Genomic DNA, 23,683 nt, shown 5'->3' on the forward strand with positions numbered 1-23,683 from the left:
ACTACTTAATTTTGTTTAACAATTAGTAATAGAGCGGATGTCCTATTCATTTGATCGTAAAGAGAGAAACGTAGCTTTGGGGAATAGAAAATTAAGGAGAACACAAAAATATTACGATTTGAAGGGGCTAAAATCAATACCGTTTTCTAGATGACAAGAGAGGTTTTCATTTGGGAAAAGGATTAAATTTGTCCTTGTACTTTATAAAATGGTCTAGATATGTACTTCATTAATAGTTGGGGTCAATATAGGCTAATTTTGTAATGGCAAGTATATTATCGACCCCAACTATTAACAGAGAGCATATTCAGTGCCGCCCCAAGGGGAGATAGCTAAAACAATTGCTTTAGGCCCCCCTAATTGAAGGCCCCAATTTTATTATTAGTTAATTTTTATTATTAAAATTATTAGAAAAAGATACTAAATTTATGTTTTTCTTTTTGGATATAGAAGTTATTTAGAAAAAATGGAGGTTATTAGGATAAATACTTGAATTTTATAATAAACATACAATATGGCAAAATAACAGTTTGATGATGACATTGATAATAAAAAATAAAAACAAAATCTCTTATAATTTAAAATAAATTATTTCCTATAAAGAGTAGATCAAGTCATTTTTTTAAATTCAAATAAGCTTGATCTTTTTCAAATGTATAAAATTATTTTAAAATCTACTTTAGTAGTAAAAATTACGATCATTAGATGCTGGGAACTTATAAGAACATTTTCTTAACTACGGATATTTCTCATAAAAAGAATTCGAAACCTTGGTGAACAGAGTTACTAGATATCTTCAATGGTAGAAGCTAGAGGTAACCGAGTGAAGGGCCAAAATATCTACAAGATGGTCCATAAAACTATTATTACATAACCAAAAAAAAATCATAAATATATACGATTTTATTAAATAAATAATCGGACCTATTCTTAATGTTCGGCTTTAGGCCACCAATTTCGTTGAGTATTTAAACTATTTTGCAAAGTACATGGGTAAATTTAACCTTGTTCCTTTTTCATGTACTAATAACTTTTAAGAGCAGTAGTGATAGCAGCAATAGATTATCAGCTGAATGTTCTATTCTACTCAACAAGAAGATTTCTCACATAAATATTATATTTCTATTTGCTGAATTGTTGTAAATAAGGGACACGTGAAAAGGTATATTTCCGTTTGCTGAGTTGGAAATAAGGGACATATGTTAAAAACAAAACTTTTGACAGAGGTTATGGATAATTTCAAAGGTATTTTAGGATCTTTTTCTTTTTCTTTTTTTAGAATTTGAACCTAGGGGAATCCTCCCTTTCACCCTCACATATATAACACTGCATAAAGCCGCCATCGCTTTTTCTTCTTCTTCTTCACACCTAAACAAGTTTCCACCACCATCCTCTCCTACCATTCCCAGTTCTTTTCATTCCCTGCCTTCTTATATTTCGCTCATTCTCTTCTTGTCTCAGCTAAGGTTGAGTTTTGGACTCAATCGGAGAAGTTGCTAGCGGGTAAACCTCAACAGCGCCTTACTGGGTAAGCTAATTGCCATATATTGACTTGCCATATACTACTAATTTTTCTAAGACGCAAAACGTTACATTTTTCGGCGTGTGCATTTTGTTCGCCGAGTACAGTTGCTAAATAGTGTTATTGTTCATTAAATTCCACTAATAGGATTGAGGAGGTGAATAATCAGAGATGAAATACGTGTTGGTAACTGGAGGAGTGGTTAGTGGGCTTGGCAAAGGAGTCACTGCCAGCAGTATCGGTCTCATCCTTAAGGCCTGCGGTCTTCGCGTTACTTCCATTAAAATTGGTCTCTGCTCACACTATCCTTCTGCCTTCTTTTATAAAATGCATTTTTTTACCTTTCAACTAGTTATGAAATGCATATTTTACTTTTTTTTTTTTTTTTGAGCATACATATTTTTTCGTTTGTTTGAAATGAAGTTATATAAACTGTCCGCTTGTGTCCTCATTTTTCACCATATTGCCCCTGTTCAGATCCTTATTTGAACACTGATGCTGGAACAATGTCTCCCTTCGAGCACGGAGAAGTATTCGTCTTGGATGATGGTGGAGAGGTTAGACAAGAATCTCTCGTATTAACAACTCATTAAACATTGTTTCCCCTCTAAATTTCTGTAGAGGTGAGGCGATATGGTCAGAGCTGGAACAAGTTCTTCAAACTTTGAACTTATTAATGTACTTACCTGTTCGAAAAATAAAACGTTTAAACTTTTTAATGATATGGACTTTTTAGAGTTAAGCTAAACATGTTACTTAATTTTCTGATGGCAAGTGAATGCTCTCATTGTGTTTCCCTTAGCTTGTACTCTTCATTGAGGGGCAAAACTTCCAGAGTTCACAGATTTTGGTGGGAAGTTGCTCCGTTTTGTATTTGGAGAAAACAACATTTATTTAGCATGCAGGAAGGATAAAGTGGAATTATTAGTGTTGATGCCATTAAGATCATGGTTTTTTTTTCTTTGCTTTTGTAGGTAGACCTAGACCTTGGAAACTACGAGCGTTTTCTGGATATTAAGTTGACACGTGACAACAATATAACTACTGGAAAAATTTACCAGGTATGTTGTCAAAAATCAGAAAAGTTCTCGCATTGAGATGATTGATTCATGCTCTATCAAAATTCATATAATGAAATCCATGAATGGAAAATGTTCAGCTTGAGAAACTGCTTGAATTTTGGTTTTCAGTCTGTTACTGATAAGGAGAGAAAAGGAGATTATTTGGGGAAGACAGTTCAGGTTTGTCACTGTTCCAGAATACATATTTTCATCTCTACCTTTAGTTACCGTCTTACTATCTGCCCACTTGTTTAGGTTGTCCCTCACATTACAGATGCCATTCAAGAGTGGATTGAACGTGTGGCTGTCATACCAGTTGATGGAGAGGATGGTCCAGCTGATGTTTGTGTCATAGAACTGGGTGGAACTATAGGTATGCTCAAATGATGTTTGGCAACTGGCAGGATAAGTTGTTTGTAAATCAGTTTTCTCAAAGTAATTGACCCTGGTGCAGGAGATATTGAATCTATGCCATTCATTGAAGCTTTAGGACAATTCTCATATCGTGTAGGTAAGGTTCCAAGTCCGAGTTTAAATTCTTGAGATCACACATAATTAATTCTCTTTTGTGCCTTAGGAAAATGCAAATGTTGAGCTTAGCACTATAATGCTATCAACATCTTTCAATTTTTTGCTTCTTAGGTGCTGGAAATTTTTGCTTGATACATGTCAGCCTTGTGCCCGTTTTGAATGTAGTTGGTGAGCAGGTAGCTTCTAATCAAAGTGTTTACATTAACCTTTCCCATTAAAGTAACTAGTAGGGTGAGTACTAAAGCTGTTTTTGATATTCAGAAAACAAAGCCAACTCAACACAGTGTAAGGGGTTTAAGAAGCCTGGGACTGACACCAAATATTATAGCCTGCCGTAGCACAACGGTCTCTCTCTCTCTCTCTCCCCCTATATATATATATATATATATATATATATATATATATTAGGGTTTTCATCATCTATCTATCCATGTATTTCTTTATAAGTTCAGGTTTGTCAAGTTCATCTTTTGAAGTTCGTTATCTTATTCAGGCACTTGAGGATAATGTGAAGGAGAAACTTTCCCGTTTTTGCCATGTTCCGGTATTAATATTATGTTTTAAAATCTGTATCTTCATACACCCAAATCTTATTTGGGCCACCAAATTTATTATTCCATGGTGCTAAGGTTCTGTGTGCCTTGGTTTCCAGGTAGATAATATCATCACTCTTTACGATGTCTCGAACATTTGGCGTGTGCCTTTGCTTTTAAGAGTGAGTGGTGTTGGTACTCTTATTTTGATATATTTGCTAAAGTTCACTCTGAGTTTCAAGACGAATTACTTTTCTTCATTGGACCAGGATCAGAAGGCCCATGAAGCGATTCTGAAAGTCCTGAACCTTGAAGGGTTAGTCTGATGAGCTCCACTCCAAATGTCTTTCATTTCTGTTATGTACATTGATGGCCTGTAATCTTTGATCAGTGTTCTGCATATCATTTTGTGACATTTTTTATATAGTTGTATGGTAAAATATTTGATTTTTCATTGATAGAGTTGCTAGGGAGCCTGCCTTGGGAGAATGGACATCTCGGGCCGAACTTTGTGACATGCTACATGAGCCAGTAGGTTCTAGGACATATACATTATGTTTCTTTTCCTTTTGGAGTTTGTCTTTCTATCATCCTTAAACCTTCCATAATTTGTCATCCATACAGGTTCGAGTTGCCATGGTGGGGAAATACACAGGACTTTCAGATTCCTATCTCTCTGTACTGAAGGTGATATCTCATCTAAACCGTTCTCAAGTCAAATATAGATCAACTGGAACTTTTTTACTTGCACTTATGTACTCATGTGGCTGTTTTTAAATTTGATATTGTTAACCCTTCAAGTACCTTTCACTTTTCCAGCGCACAATAAAGCTGTTCTTCAATGGATCATAATCGACATATATCCTCTGCTCTAATGCCCTTCTCGTTTCAATTTTTCTACACGTTTTATGATATTGCTGTTTGTTTGACGTATGTCTTTTAAAATCATATTCTTTCTCTCATAGAGCTAATAACTGTCTGTTTGATATATAATCTGTCCTTTCAGGCTCTTTTGCATTCCTCTGTAGCTTGCCGCAGGAAACTTATTGTAGATTGGGTTCCAGCCAGTGACCTTGAAGATGAAACTGCCAAAGAGGTAATTTTGTGTCCATCTTTGTTTCCTTGCTTTATATCTTGTATGTCGAAAGCTGACTTATATTCTTAATTGCAGAATCCTGAAAATTATAGAAGTTCTTGGAATTTGTTGAAGGTCTGTATGGTGTAGTTTCTCAAGATCATATGATAGGCAAACTCACTCTTTAGCGCCCCTACTTAATCTCATAGATATGATTCTGACAAAGTCGTCATGCTGATAGGGGGCTGATGCTGTACTAGTTCCCGGAGGATTTGGCGATAGAGGTGTGGAGGGTAAAATACTTGCTGCCAAATATGCCCGTGAAAACAGGATTCCTTTCCTTGGCATATGTCTAGGCATGCAAATTGCTGTTATCGAGTATGCTAGATCCATTCTTGGATTGCAAGATGCGAACAGTACGGAGTTTGATTCCAACACTCAGAATCCTTGTGTAATATTTATGCCGGAGGTTAAGTTCTGATACTTCCCTTTCATCACGGTTTTCCTATATTTTTGGTTTTATTTTTAGTTGCGGCAATAGTAATCTGTAAACCATGTTTGCAGGGTTCAAAAACACATATGGGTGGTACCATGCGTCTAGGATCAAGAAGAACATATTTTCAAGTCAGAGATTCTAAATCTGCAAAACTGTAAGTACTTCTTTTCCTCCAACCTCATTGCCTAGGCAGGAGAATGGAAGTAGTAGTTTTAATTGACCTGCCGGAAAGATATACTTTTAGTACATGCAAAAGAAAGATAAGCAGTAGCACGATGGAACAATCTCTTAAAAGATAAGCAGATGAGCACCACAGAACAATTTCTTAACATGCTGCTATTTGTGTCTATGTTTAACTTGGTGGAGCTATGGGTTGTTTCTATTTGGGGTGTAGAAGTTGAAACTTGAAAGTTTGATCTTTAATAAACTGGGAGGAAGTTCGAGTTCTTCTTGATGTAATGTTTTTCTCAACTGGCCATATGATGTATGTACTGAAATAGGACATTCAATCTAAAAGATTACTAAAGTTAGCATCAATTCCATATTATCCCTTACGCAAGCTAGCAACATTAAAGTATGAATGAGACATCATCATTTATTATGTATTCCATGCCAATTTTCTGGTGTATATTTAAATGGAAATAGGGTTTAAGAAGGAAAACAAGAGCTTTGACACATAAGCTATGCGTAAAATACCCAAAGAGTACCCTTGGTAATGTATATGTTTGGTAGTTAGCGGACCTTCAACAAGTCATGTCAACAGCAATGGAAATGTAAAATTAAATATTTTCTAATTGTAGAAAAATCTCAATCTTTTGGGATTGTCAAACGAAGGGAGTGCCAAACAAATTGGGACACAGGGAATACTTTTTCTAGAGAAGGTAACAGAATTTTATATGTAAAATTAAATATTTTCTAATCATAGAAAAATCTCAATCTTTTGGGATTGTCAAACAAAGGGAGGAGTGCCAAACAATTTGAAGGCCCGAGATGTATGTTGCATTTGTAATGTTTGAGATAAAATATTCCAACATGGTTCCTGCATTTCTCACCATATGATCTTGCAATAGCACATGAATTTACGCGATTATACTACTTATTACTTTGTGCATGTTTAGCTTTATGTGTGCTCTGTCCTCCTGAAGAATGATTGCTCAATCACAGTCTATTGTGACGTCACCTTTCTGAATGTTTTTATTTTAACTTGTAAAGATTAGACTGCCTGTTGATCTTCTATAAGAAAGACCTGCAAAGGAAGCTGGTTTTGGCCCCCTTCTTTTTTTGATTCTTTTTGGAGAAGGGATCTTTTTAATTTACACATAATGACGGACTTTGCTATGTAATGATCTGAAGCCACTCCGGAGGACTTTTCCTATTTATATTACCAAGTGGCTAAACTATATCTTTCTCAGATATGGCAACCAGAGCTTTTTAGATGAGAGGCACCGACATAGATATGAGGTTTGATGCTTTTTCTTCTTCTTCTAAGTTTTGGAACTATGGGGTAGCTATAGCACACCTAGGTGGAATGCTATAATTTTATGTGGACCATAAGATGTGATATCTTTATTTGGTATGTATGCTAAAAACTTGTCTTGTGCTACTTAGGTGAATCCTGATATGGTGCAACAATTTGAAGATGCTGGTCTTTCTTTCACCGGCAAAGATGAAAGTGGTCGCCGCATGGAGGTGAACCTTTGTATAATTGAATTATTAAGTCATGATAGATACTTGTATTATTGTTGTTGGTTTAATTTTCTATTTCCTCTACAGATTGTCGAGCTGCCTAATCACCCTTACTTTATTGGCGTCCAATTTCATCCTGAATTTAAATCAAGGCCAGGAAAACCGTCTGCCGTGTTCTTAGGTATTCCTCCCTGCTTTAAACTTCTGTTCATAGCCAGCAAAATAACTCATGCTCGCATTGGAACTTTTGAAGTGGCATTTTAACATTTGGACTTGCATTTCACATTTTATCTGGCTGGCTTTTAGTTAATCCAAAAAAGTCAATGTTCACGTCTTAGATTGTTTAATTTGTAGACCTAAAACTAAAGATTGGTACTTTGTTTGAAGAAATTAAGTGAATGAAGATTTTTCTGGCGACTGGCGGTGCAAGTTCAACAGCTAATGTTATGAGTAGTAGTTCTCGAGCATTGTCTTTTGTTTTCTTGGTCTTGGGAGACACATTAAAACCTTCTGACCTTGCTGCACTACATCGGTCAAGTCAGTTCTAGTTTGCTTTCTTTAACTAGTTGACTTCATGAATCTTGTTCTTCTATATGTCAGCATCAGCTTTGTTGAAAGGATAGAACTTTGACCAATTTTTATTTTGCATGGTTGTTCATCCTTACAGAACAAAAGTATTTTGCATGGGAGCTGCTTTTGTGTAGAGCATCTGGTTGGGTACCCATTTTTAATAAGATGAATTATGACCGACTCCTATGCCACTAGATTTTGGAGAAAAAAAAAAACTAGTTTCTTTAACTTAGGCTCTATGTTGAGTATGCTGTCCACAACTAGCAGTCTTGCAAGCCTCATTCTTTTGTGAAGGCTGTAAATGTGTTTCCCAAGTCTAGAAGTCGCAGATCAAACAAAAAATTACACCTTAAAGTCCAGGTTCTGATTGGTTCACTCCGCTCCATTCACTGTGACCAACGTTCAAAGTGTGTTTGGCACTTTGTTTCTGCCTGAATCTGTGGTGAAATAAACAAATTTCAACCTTGGAGTGAGAAATATCCACGACATTTTGGTTTCTACTTCAAAGAAAGAGTTGGTTTTGCCGGTTTACTTTCTTGCTTATCACTAGTTATTGTGCTCCTCATTATGATCTAATTCTTATTTTTCTGAATAGGGCTTATTGCTGCAGCATGTGGGCAGCTCGAATCTCTTTTGAAGAAGGGTGAAGCAGTGACTAATGGATTTACCAATGGTACATCAGTGGAAAATGTTCATCGAGTTGGAAATGGAACAACTGCTAATGGTAATGGATCTTTTGATGGGATTTATTGCAACGGGAATGGTGTACATGTCTAAGGAAACAGTATCACACTTTGCTGATTGATGGCCTTTTGATCTTTATCAATCAAATTTTGCTAGTGCCGTTCTTTCATTTGATATGTATAGCCACGCGAGTGCATTAGGTTTTACAGCTTCTCTAGTTAAGGTTAGTTAGAGATAGAGCTGGGTTCCAGTCTTTTATACGGAGTTGTTGCGGCAGCAAGTTAAATTTTAGGCATCAATTTTGAAAGGTAAAAGTTTATCTAGAACTGCAGAAAAAGTGAAAGTGTACTGTGGACAATACCTTTATGTATTTAGTGATATTTTGAAGACCAGAAGAAACCAACAGGTGTTTGATTTTCCATATAACAATTATCTCGCACAAATTTGGACAAATAGACCTTTAAAATCTAGAGGCTGGAAACTTATTAAATTCTCTCCCCCAAAATTACGTGTTTCTTCCAAACAAATGTCACAGTGATTCAGGTTGTTGGAGCAAGAGTAAGCTCTTACTAAAGTTTTCAATTCCTTTAATCTTCTTCTATGTTCTTACTTCTTACTATTCATATGACCTTCAAGTGTAAGTGTTTCTTCTCATGATGCAAATTATTGCTTCCTTCAAATCATCCCTAGCACTAAAAGAGCCCTTAACAGATGCGGCCACTCAAAATCTCATTGTGTATACAAATTAGACAAAATTAGCAATGATTAAACTTGACACACTAAGTGACACAGGGAAAAATAACTGTTCATGTACTTCCAAAGGAAAAATGTAGATCAAAACTCGTGAAGAGAGAAATTGTGTCAACAAGACTTGCAATCATTTAGAATCAGTACAAGGAAGAATCTGATTCAGTGAAACAAACTGGTCATATAGGCTAATACCAATTTTGTTGAGATTGAGATATATAGTTATTATTGCAGATCAATGTTTGGCATGAGTATTTTTAATTTAGTTAAAATTACTACTATATATCAGCGTAGGAATAATTTGAGAATTATGGAATCCATAATTTTATAGAACCTTTAATTCTATCCTAAAAGACATTAACAAATACAAAATGAAATGATTGTTGAAGATTCATATAACTAACCGTTGACGTTTTGTCCCAGTAGTAGTAGTATCATACTCGGGGCGAATTTATAGGGAGATTATGTGGCACATGAATTCATGGTCTCTCGGTAAAATAAATTATTTTATGTATATTTTTTTTAAAAATTGATATAATATAATTTATAGGAAGATTATGGCGCACATAAACTCATGGTCTCTCCACAAAATTAAATATTATGTACATAATTTTTAAAAATTGATATAATATTAAGCCATGTGAACAAGAAGTCTGGTGCATACTTTGTTGAATGTTTGAGTTATTTATGAACAAGAATAAGGATCAATTACTTGATTGATTTAAAACTTACTCCTACCCTGTAGGTTACAGCATTTGTATGGTGGGTCCTCTGAAGGTAAATCTAAGGTTAGGAGCAGCTGGCTGTTTGATTAAATATTGGAGTAGCACCGTTCATCACAGGAAGTGAGAAGCATTGACCATGTCGCTCGCAATTCCTGCTCTTCAATCTCAGCTTTTCAGGACTTCACCATCCATTAGAGCTGAGTCACGCACGGCGGATGTTTCTCTACCGCTCCCTACTACTCCTTTCGCCCGTGCTCTTCGGTTCTCGAACATTCCCACTATCTCAATTGCTACCGGAAACCGGGACGGACGGTTAAGATCTGTTCGTTGCCTATCTGGTAAATGGATTCTTAATTTCTTATAATAGTAGTTTATTAGGGTTTTAAATCTGTGTAGGTAGTCCTACTTATTTCTCAATAAAATCGAATTTGGAGAACTCTCTTTATGTGTTTATTTCTTCTGTGTTTGTTTGTGTAGTTGAGTGAATTTGTGTATAAGCCTCTGGTTTAATTAGGGAGAAGTTTAATTTTCTGATGGTGTTGGAAGTTAGTACATGGTAATGTCAGATAATTCTGGTGAAATTTAGATACTAAATCAAGAGGGCAAATCTATGCCTCTTCCTGGCAGGTTGCTTTTTGTGACTTGAATTAATTGCGTTTTAATTAGTAGTAAGTTATAGTATCTGTTGATTGGCTTATCTAAACCATGATCTTACGCACAATTTGGGATCGTTTTGTTTTCTAAGAATGACTTGTTAGATTCAAATAGCGGTTAATGATGTAATTCTTATCATCAATGCAAACAAAGTAAATAGCTTAGTAAGTCACTCATTTTTATAAGCATTCATAGATCGAGATCCCAAGTATAAATACTTGGCTAAATCGATTTACGTTCTTACCAGTCCTGCGAGGTGGGGAGGTTAGTCTCAGAGGTGGAGAGAAAGCTTAAAAGTTTTGTGCAAGGTACATTAAATACCACCAAGGTTGTTAGTATTCTCTTTGTTAGTAGAAGCTCACTTAGTAGAAGATACTTGATTGCTAGAAGAGGCAATTTGTAAAGCAAGATCTAGATGAAAGTAGATATTATTCGAGGATATTGTACGTCCTCTGTATTGGCATTGTTTGTAGGTCATTGAGAAGAGTTGTGATGTTAAGGATGGTCTTGTTGAAAAGAAACCTTCGGTGAATGACATCCTTTCAATCAGGCTTTGGCGGCATAGATGCTTGCTCGATGCTTTTTAGTAAAGCACCCAGATAAAATTTACAATTTTCGATTTATGCCTGCAAATAAGTGACATAGAGAAACCTGTTAACCTCAGACCTTTTGGCTGCTCCAGGTTGTGTGCATCTTTTTTCTTGTAAACTTCTGATATACACAAGGGAGTCCTTTTTTTCATTTAGCCTTTGTCTATCAATGTTTTTATATTTCTCTCTTCTAATACTTGGGGAATTTATCAATTAGTCTCTGTATTCTTTAATTTCTTAGCTTCAAAGAATTAAGAATTGCTGACATGTGTTTGGATGCACCTTCATGTTCCTGTAGCTCTGAATCCTAACTTGAAGGATACACTGGATAAGGTTGTCACATCACAAAAAATTGTGCTGTTCATGAAGGGTACCAAGGACTTTCCACAATGCGGATTCTCAAATACCGTTGTGCAGATATTAAAATCGCTAAATGCACCCTTCGAGACAATAAATATCCTTGAAAATGAAGCACTTCGTCAAGGATTGAAGGAGTATTCCAGTTGGCCAACTTTTCCACAACTCTACATTGATGGGGAGTTCTTTGGTGGCTGTGACATCACTGTAGGTAGGTATACAAATTGATACTTTGATATGCGTAAAAGAAAACTTAATTTTTGAGCATGCACTCTCCTCGACTATTCTCGTGTACAAGCTTCGCACTAGCACAAGTATCAAGTAACATTGCCCATGCTTAGGCAAATGGGAAGAAATTACCTAGTTGTTTTTGTGTTTGCCGGGATTCAGACCTTGGTCTCTCAAGAAGGAATTTCTTGTTTCCTTTTAGATTTTATTGACAAACTTGTAGGTTTAGTGAATAGTTCTTACTTTCCTGGTTGTTTGCTATTTTGATGAACTACTGTCAAGTTGGAATTTTGTTCACGATAAATTATCATAATTCTTGAACTCTGGGATTGGGCACTTTGTTGCTGTGAAGATCAAACATAACTACTACATAATAGTTTGGAGATTGTAAGAACAACCTCCTAAGCCAAATGGTTCACCTTGTTGATCATGTCTTCTCTTTCCCAACACTCAACTGCTAAGCTAGTTCTTTTTCCAGTCATTCAGATCTCTTGAAGTGTTTTAAATTGTTTTCTCTTCGATTCTTTTGAAACTATGGTTTAATATGGGTAAGAATATCTTTGCTATCTCTTGAGTCTTGCATTTCTATTACTAACCTTGTCATACTTTTATCAAATTGCTCTATTACTTTCAAGTCGCTCAATTTAAGGTCTCAAACTTTTAATCTCTCTAAATTAACTCTAAATGAGAACGAAATAAAGGCATTCTATCCCAGTGTTCCCAAAATTTGTTTACTGTCTTTCTAACTGGGAACCTTTTCCATATGGATGGACACTCAAGAATTATCTATACATAACCCATTCATTGCAGACGTCTAAACATATTCTCTATATCATTAGCTACCTCACAGTGTTGAAAATGTTATTCACTGATTTTACCCAGGGCATGAACATGTAGTTTCGTTGCTCCACATATTCTCCCTTTTTGTTAGATAATCTTGAGTGTGACAACTTCCATCCTATTGTCTGCCCAAAGGAGGCTACCTTCATGGCAGGCTTTGTCTTCCAGATGAATTTTCATGTATATTGGACATCTTCCATCCTGCCTCTACAGTCTATCCAATTAAATGTAGAAGGATTTCATTGGGAAGATCACTTTTTCCTTCTGTCAAGATCAGTGTGTTTAGTTCCAAGGTTATGACATAGATCAGTGCATTAAATTCCAAGAATATTACTTAGAAAACCTGCAACCTGACCATGAGTTGTTTGACCATTTCGATCCCTAGTCTCTGCAATCTCTAAGGAGTTTCAAACACAAGCAGCAGTTCTGATTTATAAGAGTGGCGGCTTGAACAATTAGAATTTGGATGTGAGGCAAATCTGAACAGATCAGGGCATTCTTCCTGTGGTGAATAAGATTGTTTAGTATTGTCGTAATACTGATGGTTAGTTTTCTCAGTATACAATTGCTAGCATTGTGAAGTTAATCCCTCCTGGAGTTCCCCTTCTTTCTCTAGTTCTCGGCCATCAATATATATTATTTCAATCAAATCGTAACTTGCATGTGCATTTACCATTCTATTAAAAGAACATGTATTATTATCTAACATGTATTATTATCTCTATGTAGTATTATCTCCCTTTTTCATCACCTCATATTTTGTGCCTGCATCACACCTCCTATAATCTATACTGTACTACTAGTGATTTTTTGACTTGACCTTGAATTCCTTCTTTTGAGCTCCTCCTCCTTCAATAGTATCCCTCCCATCTCTTTTCTTTCCAGAACTTGTAAGCGAGGTCGCTATGTTGATCTCCATTCTACTGAATACCTCCCTGTTCCATCTTTTCAATCACCCTTCAATGTTGATATTTATTGGCTGTCTAAGCATGCAACTGGGGCCAACTTCTTTCCACTTTGACTATCTTGACTCGTTAGATCACTGCTAATTTATCATAACAAGCGTGTATTATACTCAGTTTTTTGGAATTTACTTCAGCTTTCATCTCTTCAGTGCAAAGACAAAAATTTGAGCACTCAATGCCTGCTGCCTTCATCATGGTTTGCCTCAAGTTCTGATTCATGCTGATTGGAGTCTAACAAGTTGCATTTTTTTTTTTCTGTTATTACAGAAGCATACAAGAGCGGAGAGTTGCAAGAATTGCTAGAAAGGACTTTGTGCTCCTGATGGATTCGGATGTAATAAACCCATTCTTGAATAGTCATGGACTATCATGTGTATGTTTTATGTTACTGCAGATGATAAGTATATACTTTATGTTTGTTTCCCGATCAAGGACTGGACTTTAAGAGATTAATACATTTTGGAAAAATACGGTTTTCTATTGCATCCATTAAGTAAGAATTGCAGAGTGCTTGAGATGTGAAGTTGTATAATTTACTTGTTTCAACGCAAAAATTGACAGGAACAAACATTGCATGAAAACATGCGTTTACGTTGAGCAGAAAGATTATCCAATATGATATACTCCAGAAGTCAAAGGTATGACTACAGAGTGGAAACTTTAACTACTAATCCTCACTTCAATTCAAACTCCCTGCACTACGATGTTATATTTTCTTCCGATTCCTCTTGGAAGAGAGCGTTCTATGACTCATATTTTCCTCACAAGTCACCCCAAAAGGAAAAAAACCAGAAACTAATTCAAGAGTTTCGACAATCATATATCTTTATTGGCGATGGATTCAGGTTGTGCGCACTCGAATATGAGTGATCACGCCCAACTATGCCTTATAAAAAAAACAATGCGGTCGTTGCAAATATAATCCGGTTTACAAGTCCGGAGTCGTATCCCACAGAGAGTTAACCTATCAATCACAATCTTTAGACTCACTAAACTCTTCAGAACCAGCTTCCCAAATGTTTGAGTCACAAGTTGATGGTTTCTTTAGTAACTAAGATTGCAAGTAAATTAAACAGGCTGTAAACTAAAACGCTAAGGTTGTAAACAATGAGGAGATAAAGCTAAGGTAAAGATTTCCCCTATTGATGGAATCCCTTCTGTTTATGCTTCATACAAATGTACCAACACTTCTCTATCAATCATGAACGCTCGTCTTACCATAAATCTCTCCCGAGTAATCACAGTAATATACTATTGCACTCTCCCGAGATACACTAGCTAGCTTTAATTAACACAGTTCACTTAAGATTGCACCCAAGGCTTCGTTATCCCTAATCCCGCCTTTAAACCCGCAGTTATAGATTCCTCTTATACTTTAGGAGTGGTGTTATTCAACAATAACCTAAATATGCACTCTCTCCCGAGTTATGCACACTAAATAGGCACAGCTAATTGAGGATCCTGTCAATTAACTACAACAAGAACATAGTTGAATAAATAAAGATTGAAACTAGCAATTTGTATTCACATAAACAAGAAGTTCATCCCCCAATAGGTTCCATCAAAACCTTAGACAAAAGATTTAGCTACTCATAACTATGGGTAAACAAACTAAGATAAGATTCATCATAAACTAGCAATAGAAATCAAAGAAAAGAAGAAAGATGTTTTGGGTGATCTCTCACAATGGTTTTTTCTTCCTAAGAAACTCTAAAAATCAATACATGCCTCTCTTGGGCGGAGTCTAGTGTTTAAAATAAGGTTTTGGGCTAAAAATCCCGTGTTTTGCACTTTAGTCCCTGAAATTTCCGCCTCCTGCCGCGGTTCTGCCGCGGTCGCGGTCAAACCGCGGCCAAACATGGCCTCTGATTCTTCAATTGTCTGCGTCTGCACTCTGCCGCGGTTCTGCCGCTGTCGCTGTGAAACCGCGGTTTTTCATCCTGTTCCGTTTTGAATTTGGAAAAAAGAAAAACATGAAAATTGTAGCCCTTTGAGTTATCTTTCCAACCATATATTATGGAGCCAAAATGGAGTTATCCATAAAAAGTTATGTGCATTTTACTAGACAGTACGCAATATGCCTCATCGAGTCTTCGTTTGTTCTCAACTATCAAATTTGACCCCCGAACACGATCCCGGCTTAATTCCTTGAGCTTTTACTCAGACTTCAAAGCTTCAAATTACTTAAATTCATTCCATAACATCTATATAGCTCGGAATCACACCTACAAGGCATAAAACACATAATTAGTGCAAAACACTAGCAATTAAAGCGCAAACTCAACTAAAGTGCAGTAAATTAGAGTGCAATAATCGACTAAAATATGCAATTATAGCCTATTATCAATGAGGTTGTCGAAGCTCCCTTGCTTTATTTCCATGTGGCTCGTGCGTATATTTGAAAATCTATTTCATGTAACTTACCCCGTCTCCCAGTTTGTGACTATCTAAAAATGAAATGAATAACCTTGCTAATCTTTTTTTTTTACTGAATAATCCTGGATCCTAATATTATTCTCCAAGAACAATAACATAACTTGAGAAATAATTCTAAACCAAACTGCAACTGACAAACTGATGAGGGAGACCTCCGAGGTGCTAGTAAAACAACCCAGCTGTATAAAATGATAGCCAACGTTTTACCCTAGTAAGCGACACCCCACCCCCAACATACACACAGCGTAAGAGAATATCTGTGAGAGTTTAAGAGACTATTCAACAAATGCAACACAGAATGAGCACGTTACATACAAAATGTCATTTCCTAAAGCCACTACCAGAAAATATTCTAAGGCATGTGTGACGTTCGACCATAGACAATCAACTGCGAGTTCAATTGTTATAATTGAGTAAATTTAACATGAGTATATTGTGGCTCAACTGACGGGGTATTCTTTTTGCCGGTTGCTGGGAGTTAAATAAACAACAACAACATCCCAGTATAATCCCACAAATGGGGTCTGGGGAGGGTAATATGTACGCAGACCTTACCCCTACCCCGAGGGGCAGAGAAGCTATTTCCAGGAGACCCTCGGCTCAAGAGAGCAACAAGAGACAATATATTAGTACTATCAGTCAAATAAACGATATTTAAATTTCAAGTTAAATCAAACTACCAATTGGTTTCATGGTGTAGCGGTTAGCACTCTGGACTTGGAATCCAGCGACCTGGAGAGACCTTACAGTTCTGATTCCGAGTGGTGATGTGGCTTCTTTTTATACTAACTTGTTCCCCCCATCCTCCACGTTTAACATTTTCATTCAATACGTGGCCTGCCTAGATCCTTCTACCCCTGAATACAAATGGACGACACTTTTTTAATTATCACTAACAACTGGTAATGAAAATTTTACTACATTAGTGGATTATTAATCTTTCACTGGTGAACACTTGCATCGAGTCGGCATTCTTTTGTTCTCTTTAATTTGCAGGTACGACGACGCGTGGGCGTAGGCGTAGGCGTAGGCTTAGTTCTGGTTTGAGATTGCGCAACTGGAAGTGGGAGCATGTTTACGAAGAAGAGAAAGGCTGAGATGAAAGAGATTCGGGAGCTGGGGGAGGTTTTGATGAGGCAGTCAATGGTGCCGGAGGAGTTCTTTACTGAGGAGGGTTTGAGGGAGAATAGGCTTCTACCCTATCAGAATTTGAAGTTGATACGAATCTTTCGCAACAAGACCCCTGATGATATTGATGGCAAGGAAGTTGGAGAATATTGCTAATACTACATGGAATACGTGGTTGACAACAGAGGATGGCCAGAAATTTGTTGCTGCAGTGAAGATGAAGAGGCGGCTAAGTGGTGATGTTCCGGATGTGAATAGGTTAGCCAAGTTTGAGCTGCAGAGGAATGAGATGCTTCAAGGGGTGAAGGAGATTAGGACAGTTGCTGAGGAGGAGATCGCCGCTGTAGAAGAAGAAATCAATATGCGGCGTGAGAAGATGAAGAGTGATATTGCTGAGCATCGGAAGCATTTCAAGCCAGTGTGTGATTATATTCCTATTAGCAACCTGAAGTTGAATGAGAAGTGCTGGGAGTATTATGCCGAGTTGAACAAGGGTAAATCGGGTATTAGAAGAAAGCCGGAAGGAGGCGTTTGCGATGTTTTCTGAGGTGGTAGTCAAGGAGAAACGTATTCATGAGTTCCTGCGTCAGGGGAATAGGGATAAGAAGCATTGAGAAGAAGATATTGGGTTTTCGAGACAATGGAGACCGCAAGCAGGCGAGGAGGCTACAGAGACAACTTGATGCAATGGGATATAAGGGAGCAAGCTGATACTGCTGCTGAGCAATTCGATGGAGTACAGAGCTGAGGCGATGGCGCTGCTACACGCCAACGCAAGACTTAGACTAGACGTCGTCGTTAGACCAGTGGGACACTCCATCGCGCTCTGAGTAGCAAGTCCCTAATCAAAAGTATGTGTTGAATTAGATTGGAGCAAGTTTGAAGGGAGATTCCAGTTGAAGATTTGGAGTTCAGGATAGATGTTATTCCTGTTAAGATGAGTTGATAGAAATAGGCTAGCTTGCTTTTACTTTATATCAATGTGTATTAAGTGTTCAGCTTTCTGTTGTAATCTAAAGTTAACACTTCGTGGGTGTAATCCCATTGTTAGATTAGCTAACACAGAAGAAAAAAACGTGCTTTCTGGTGGATCAACATGTTCGTGCACCAGTGGAGTCATATGGGAGCAAAACTGTCTACAATCTCTCAAAATAATTACAAACATCCCAAAAACATTACACAATGTAAGTAAAAGATTCATATAGATAATACCACAAAAAGGGCAGTTTGATGCACAGGATAATTCACGTTCACGCAGGTTCGAGGAAGAATCACAGACAACCAGGCTTGTTTAGAGATGTGTATATGAATAGAAATCAGGTTCGAGGAAGAATCGTAGACAACCAGGCTTGTTTAGAGATGTGCATATCAATAGAAACCATAAAGAAGGATCTAATATATTTTTTTTAAAGAAAAGACCAAAGTTATTTAATATTAGAATGAAGATCCAAATGAAGCAAATTTAAGTGAGAATTCATAAGGACGACTGCAAATATTTTAGAATTTGACATTAATGCCACTGTTGTTGGTAATTTAAATTCAGTAACTCCAGGTCTTTAGGATCTGTTCCGGCCATTCGGGAATACAACAGCATTCGACATGCATCAGCTCAAGTAGCGCACTAATTGGAAAAAAATAAATCAATGCCAAAATAAAATCAGCATGACCAGGAGAAATCTCCCAATGAATGTGGCTAACAACATATCTAAATTAATGGAACGGTAAGCACAGATTGTTTCCTTGAACTACAGAAAGAGTGTAGCTGATTGTCATCAAATGTCCCAAAACCAGAAAGGCGGATGCCATATGCTTCCATTCTGTGTACATCCCGTGGAATAGGTGACTGCCAAAGTCCATCCCACCATGCAGGCGGAAGAATAGGAGTATGAGCACATTGCTTAGATTGGTTGTGGCAGCTTAACGTACCAGCAAATCGGTTCCACACGTGCCCCCAACCAATCTGATTCTTTAGACCTTCTGCAAGCAAGTTACTCTGGAAGCTACTGAGGAAGGTGAAGTTTGATCCAGCAGAGGATCTATCATCTGAGAAATATATATGTGAGTGAGAAACATTTAAAAAAAAAAAAAAGACATATTCACCAAAGGGTGGGATTAAACCACTGTGAAGTTACAAAGTTACCAAGGCTGTTAGCTGCAGCCAACGCTGCAACCAGCTGAGCAAACGTGGTCCCAACACGCCGGTGAGCCCCAGAGACAACTGCATGTTTTGCACGTGAAGCAAGAAAGAAATCAACAAATGCAACCCATCTTGGTGCTGTACCCCAATCCTTCGTTCTAAAATTGAGAGTATGAACATGTGAGTTGCCAGATATATTTCCTTTAAAGCTTTCGAAATCGAAGTGAAGGACCTAGCAAAACCAAATAAGCATGTCAACAACCCAGCTCCTTCAGATTGTGAAGTTGGAGTACTACAAGTTGGATCTCTGATAAGTAGTGCTTCCTGTTATTTTAAAAGATTAAGCAGCAACAAGGGAACTGGAAAAACCAGCTTACTTCTGCAAACTGATTCAAGTCTGGAGCAATATCTTTGACTAGAGAAGGATTATCTGAAACTAAAACTACTCTGGGCTTGGACGTCAATTTCAGATTTTCCACAGATTTTCTGATGCAAGAGAAAGCTGCTTGAACTGCTCTAATGGACCTGAGAAAATAAAAAGGATGAAAGTTGATAATTAACTGCGGAGTACGGGCTCATGTTAATTCTTTCTGACAATCTACTGAAAATCGTATACTGCAAAAACTGCAAATATACACAACATCAACTGTCCCCACTACATGTATGATCCACATGCACTGGAAAGGTACAGCATCAAATCTTTTTCTACAATCTCTGTTATGGAAAGGTAGCACTGAAATAAACTACAAGTATTCCAAGGCAGGATAAACTAATTTCATCTAGAAAATTTTCTCCCTATTTTACTTTCTTTCTGATGGACACAAAAAAAAAAAAGGGAAATAGAACAGGAAAACCCCATGCAAGTCAGTGAACTATTGATAAGTGGAAGTGGGGTCATATTTACCTAGATCCTGAGATCTTGAAAATTCACACATAGCATAAGGTCTGGATAGGTAAAGGCATTAAATGCTCTATTTTTCCCTTCAAGCATTCACTGTTCAAAATGAAGAGATAATTTGGAACAATAACTTAACCAAGTAATAAGAAAATCAACAATGCTATCTTGAGCTCCATTTGTTGTTGAAACAAAAACTAACCCCTAGTTTTAGGAGGAGCAAAAGAAATATCACAAAGAAACAAGAGAAATGAAAGAAAGTTATTTTCTTTTCTTTCTTCAGTTTGGAAAATAATTTTTCCTCTCATATTCTTGCTCTTCCTTCATCCAAACCAGACAATGGGAAAAAAATTTCAAACTTCCCCTCCCTTTCTCTCCTTTTCCCTTCACTAGTTTCCAAACATCTCTTAAAAGATTATATATTGTGCAACTTATCAAAAGAAGATTATCTACTGCAAATCACTCTACTATCAGAAACAATGCACTGGAGGACAAATAATCTATGTTCATTCATGCATTGGGAAAGATAATGGGAAGAAGATGTAGAACTACGATAGCCTATTGCATCATATGGACTTTATGCACAGAACGAAACTGGAGCTTCTACGAGTAAAAGAACCAGCTTCGAATTTGAAGCTTAAATATCTTAGGATATAGAATAGTATAATCAAGAACTTGTGCAACTTTTGACTCATTTCTTTTCTGGATTTAAATAGATAAATTTGCTTTTACCCTACTATAGAATACTGGTAAGAGACCAACCAAACTATTCAACTTTCTTCACATTATCTTAATCTAACTGAGACATTGTTACTTCAGCTACTAGTTTTTACCAGAAACCTTCAACTTCAGCAAGTGTTTATTAAAAAAAAATAAAAAATCAGAAAGTTATATAGTAATGACCTATTATATGGCGAGGCAAGAATAAACTTTCAAGTTACACTACCTATTCATAAGCATCCGCATGTGTAGAGCAATATCAGGGTCAGCACCACCACTAAGTGCCCAGTTCACAGCATGTTGAATATTCTCCGACGGAGATATGAGAAGTCTCATTAGCTCCCCAAATACGTTAGGCCTATGGTGAAGGTCAGCTGGTTTTCCAAACAAATTAGAAGCAGCTATCCTCATCTCATCATGTACATTCTTCAAGAAAAATTGAGCAGCCACGGCATCTGTTGTATTCTGGAACCTGGCCCAACAAAGTCATTCATCGAAATGATTACTTTCTTTTATAAAATTTTAGGAAGAGTGTAGAGAACAAGAATCATGAATGACATTCTCATTTACCAGATAATAGGCTGTTCCCAAACCCTCCAATTGCTACACAGAACATTTGTTCGTGCTGGCTTCTGGAAGTCATCAATTCTGATAATGAGATGCCTCCCATACTTGGTCAGACAACCATTCTGTCTCCAAAGGTGCTTGATTTCTTTCAATGTAAAGGAAATATTGGAGTAAGAGATGAAATCCTCAAAAGGATATCTACCCCTGAAATTTTCGAAATGCAAAAATTAGACAGTAAAGAAGATATTTCCAGAGTACTAGGCCACTAAAACTATGCATAATCCATAGTATTATTTATTATGAAGAAAAAGAACTTCACTTATATAAGAGAAATACTTAGAAATATGGAATCCGAAACTAGATATGTACAAATAGAAAGGCTTGAGAGAGAACCAATATATGCCTGGTTTGCCCAATTATCAACGACCGGTTCAACATCACGCTCAGTGCGGCCGCAGTTAAGATTTTGTACATCTCATTACCAAAACCTGCTTCTGATGCTTTCCCCAACACAAAACCATGCCTGCAGAACTCCTCTGGCGGAAGCGCTCGGACTCTCGAAGCACCTAAAAAGGAGACAGTATGAAATGATTTCCGTTGATAGTACTAGTTGTAGTTGTATGAGGCTCCTTTTTGTCTCACAGATTTGTGGACCCCAATCTTACACTTCTGGATCCACAGAAATCTGGGTCCACAAAAATGTGACACAAAAAGTTACTCATACAACTGACAGACACAAAATAAAATTTTCCCGTAACTTGTCATAACCGGTAAAATTACACTGATTGATTGCACTGTCGGACTGTCGGTGTATATAACTTAATTAACTTTCCGAAACTGTAACAGTACTTCCAGCAATTTGATAAAAAATTAAGCATAACTGTGGTTCACAAATCCAATAGATAATAGTAAAATGAAATGAAATGAAGTTAGTTAATAAGTACCATTAATAGCAAAGTGATTTTGAATGATATTCCTGACTCGGTAACTTTCCTCTGAAAACCCACGGCTAAAGACCTCGCCCATCTCCTCAACCGTAGCGCATGTTTTCAGTGATTGAGCAGCATCAGAGCGGAGATTTGTAGTATGAGCTGGCTTAGCATCTCTGTTTTCAGAATCAGAGGTGGTGATTGGGAGTTGGGTGGATGGATCGACGGACCTCAAAGTTAGGATCAATAGGCCAATGGCTGTGAAAATTGCAGTGGCGACGAGTGCGCGGTGGAGAGACAGTCGCCTCCGACGAGATCCCAGCTGGATCCTCATTTCTTCACAGTGAATAATGAATACCGTACTTCTCCCCTGGCCAGCTTTGAGCCTTTAACTTTTCACCCCCGAACCTAGGATCCAGTCTTTCTTTTCTTAATTATCTTTTTTCTTTTTCCTTTTTCCTTTATTTACCTCCCACATGTTATACAGTTAAAGTCTCTAGTAGTACTTCCATTTTTTATTTTATATGAATATTTTTGGAAACTATTTGACTGACTCGTATTTAAGATTTTCTTTAAAAATATGATGTTTGAATGACTATAAAATTATATCATTAAAAATAAATAATAATTTTAAGTTACTTAAATTATGTTAAATATAAATAATAATTATGATTTTTTTATGTGCTAAAAGATATACAATCATATAAAATAGAATAGAGAAAGTAGTAGATACATTTGGGGTTCGTTTGACTTAAGGGACAAATTATGCCAAATTAACAATGCGTGAATTAGTAAAGTAGAGCTTGTAGTACAAGAATTACTATTGTAGGAATTAGTAATACAAGAATGTATAATCCAGATATTATTTCTTGTTGGATGTTTTTGTTAACTTACATGGCTATGACGGTTCAGCTAGAGAGGAAGAGGAGAGAACTCGATAGAACCATAGGCACAGAGAGAGTAACTAATTTTGTTGAAATGTGAAAATGGCTGTTCAAACTAATTTGTTGTTATAGTGTTCTATTTATACACATTTATACATTAACTAACTAACCAACTCTGTTAACTATTCTAATAAATTTAACCACAGTTAGATGGACTTGAGTACACTTAACATTCCCCCTCAAGTTGTTGACTTGAATAGATTTGTACTCCAAAGTCTGCATAGCAGGTAGTCGTGTTGAACCTTTCCTAAGCTCTTTGTGAGAAGATATGCTAGTTGCTCTTTGGTTGGAACATGTTCAGTTCTGAGTATTCCCTACATGATTCTTTCTTGTACAAAGTGGCAATCAATCTATATGTTTAGTTCTCTCATGAAATATTGGAATGGTTGCTATTTGGATTGCAGTCTTGCTATCACACCTCAGCTTTATTGAGAGTTACACATCTACTCCAAGCTCTTTGAACAATCCTATTTGCCATGTTATCTTAGCTGTGCATGAAGCCATACTCCTGAATTCAGTTTCTGTTGAACTCTTAGATACAATTTACTATTTCTTTGACTTCCAAGATATTAGTGCACCTCCAAACTTGACCAAATAGCTTGTTATAGACCTCTTGTGTAACACTCCTCAAATTTATAAAAGTTTCGAGACACGCTAATTATA

At 36.8% G+C, this 23,683-nt stretch overlaps 3 protein-coding genes across 3 annotated transcripts; 2 read left to right on the top strand and 1 right to left on the bottom strand.

Moving 5' to 3' along the window:
- Positions 1–1,290: 1,290 nt before the first annotated feature.
- Positions 1,291–8,557, top strand: LOC104228895 (uncharacterized). Its single transcript, XM_009781442.2, has 22 exons — positions 1,291–1,528; positions 1,670–1,811; positions 2,000–2,079; positions 2,497–2,583; positions 2,713–2,763; positions 2,839–2,956; positions 3,038–3,094; positions 3,226–3,290; positions 3,376–3,459; positions 3,608–3,658; positions 3,767–3,829; positions 3,917–3,963; positions 4,109–4,178; positions 4,272–4,334; positions 4,654–4,743; positions 4,819–4,857; positions 4,964–5,191; positions 5,287–5,372; positions 6,631–6,679; positions 6,827–6,907; positions 6,992–7,085; positions 8,070–8,557. Exons 2-22 carry the CDS (start codon positions 1,694–1,696, stop codon positions 8,249–8,251), a joined length of 1,803 nt encoding a protein of 600 aa, XP_009779744.1. The 5' UTR covers positions 1,291–1,528; positions 1,670–1,693; the 3' UTR covers positions 8,252–8,557.
- A 1,008-nt stretch (positions 8,558–9,565) lies between these two features.
- Positions 9,566–13,732, top strand: LOC104228894 (uncharacterized). The gene is made up of 3 exons (XM_009781441.2): positions 9,566–9,968; positions 11,173–11,442; positions 13,532–13,732. The coding sequence occupies exons 1-3, from the start codon at positions 9,767–9,769 to the stop codon at positions 13,585–13,587; spliced, it is 528 nt and encodes a 175-aa protein (XP_009779743.1). The 5' UTR covers positions 9,566–9,766; the 3' UTR covers positions 13,588–13,732.
- A 4,591-nt stretch (positions 13,733–18,323) lies between these two features.
- Positions 18,324–22,483, bottom strand: LOC104228893 (uncharacterized). Its single transcript, XM_009781440.2, has 7 exons — positions 22,092–22,483; positions 21,551–21,713; positions 21,151–21,351; positions 20,807–21,052; positions 19,343–19,490; positions 18,969–19,197; positions 18,324–18,871 (listed from the first exon to the last, which is right to left on the bottom strand). Exons 1-7 carry the CDS (start codon positions 22,408–22,410, stop codon positions 18,534–18,536), a joined length of 1,644 nt encoding a protein of 547 aa, XP_009779742.1. The 5' UTR covers positions 22,411–22,483; the 3' UTR covers positions 18,324–18,533.
- Positions 22,484–23,683: the final 1,200 nt, after the last annotated feature.

Source organism: Nicotiana sylvestris, chromosome 2 (genome assembly GCF_000393655.2).
Source record: "Nicotiana sylvestris chromosome 2, ASM39365v2, whole genome shotgun sequence".
NCBI lineage: Eukaryota > Viridiplantae > Streptophyta > Magnoliopsida > Solanales > Solanaceae > Nicotiana > Nicotiana sylvestris.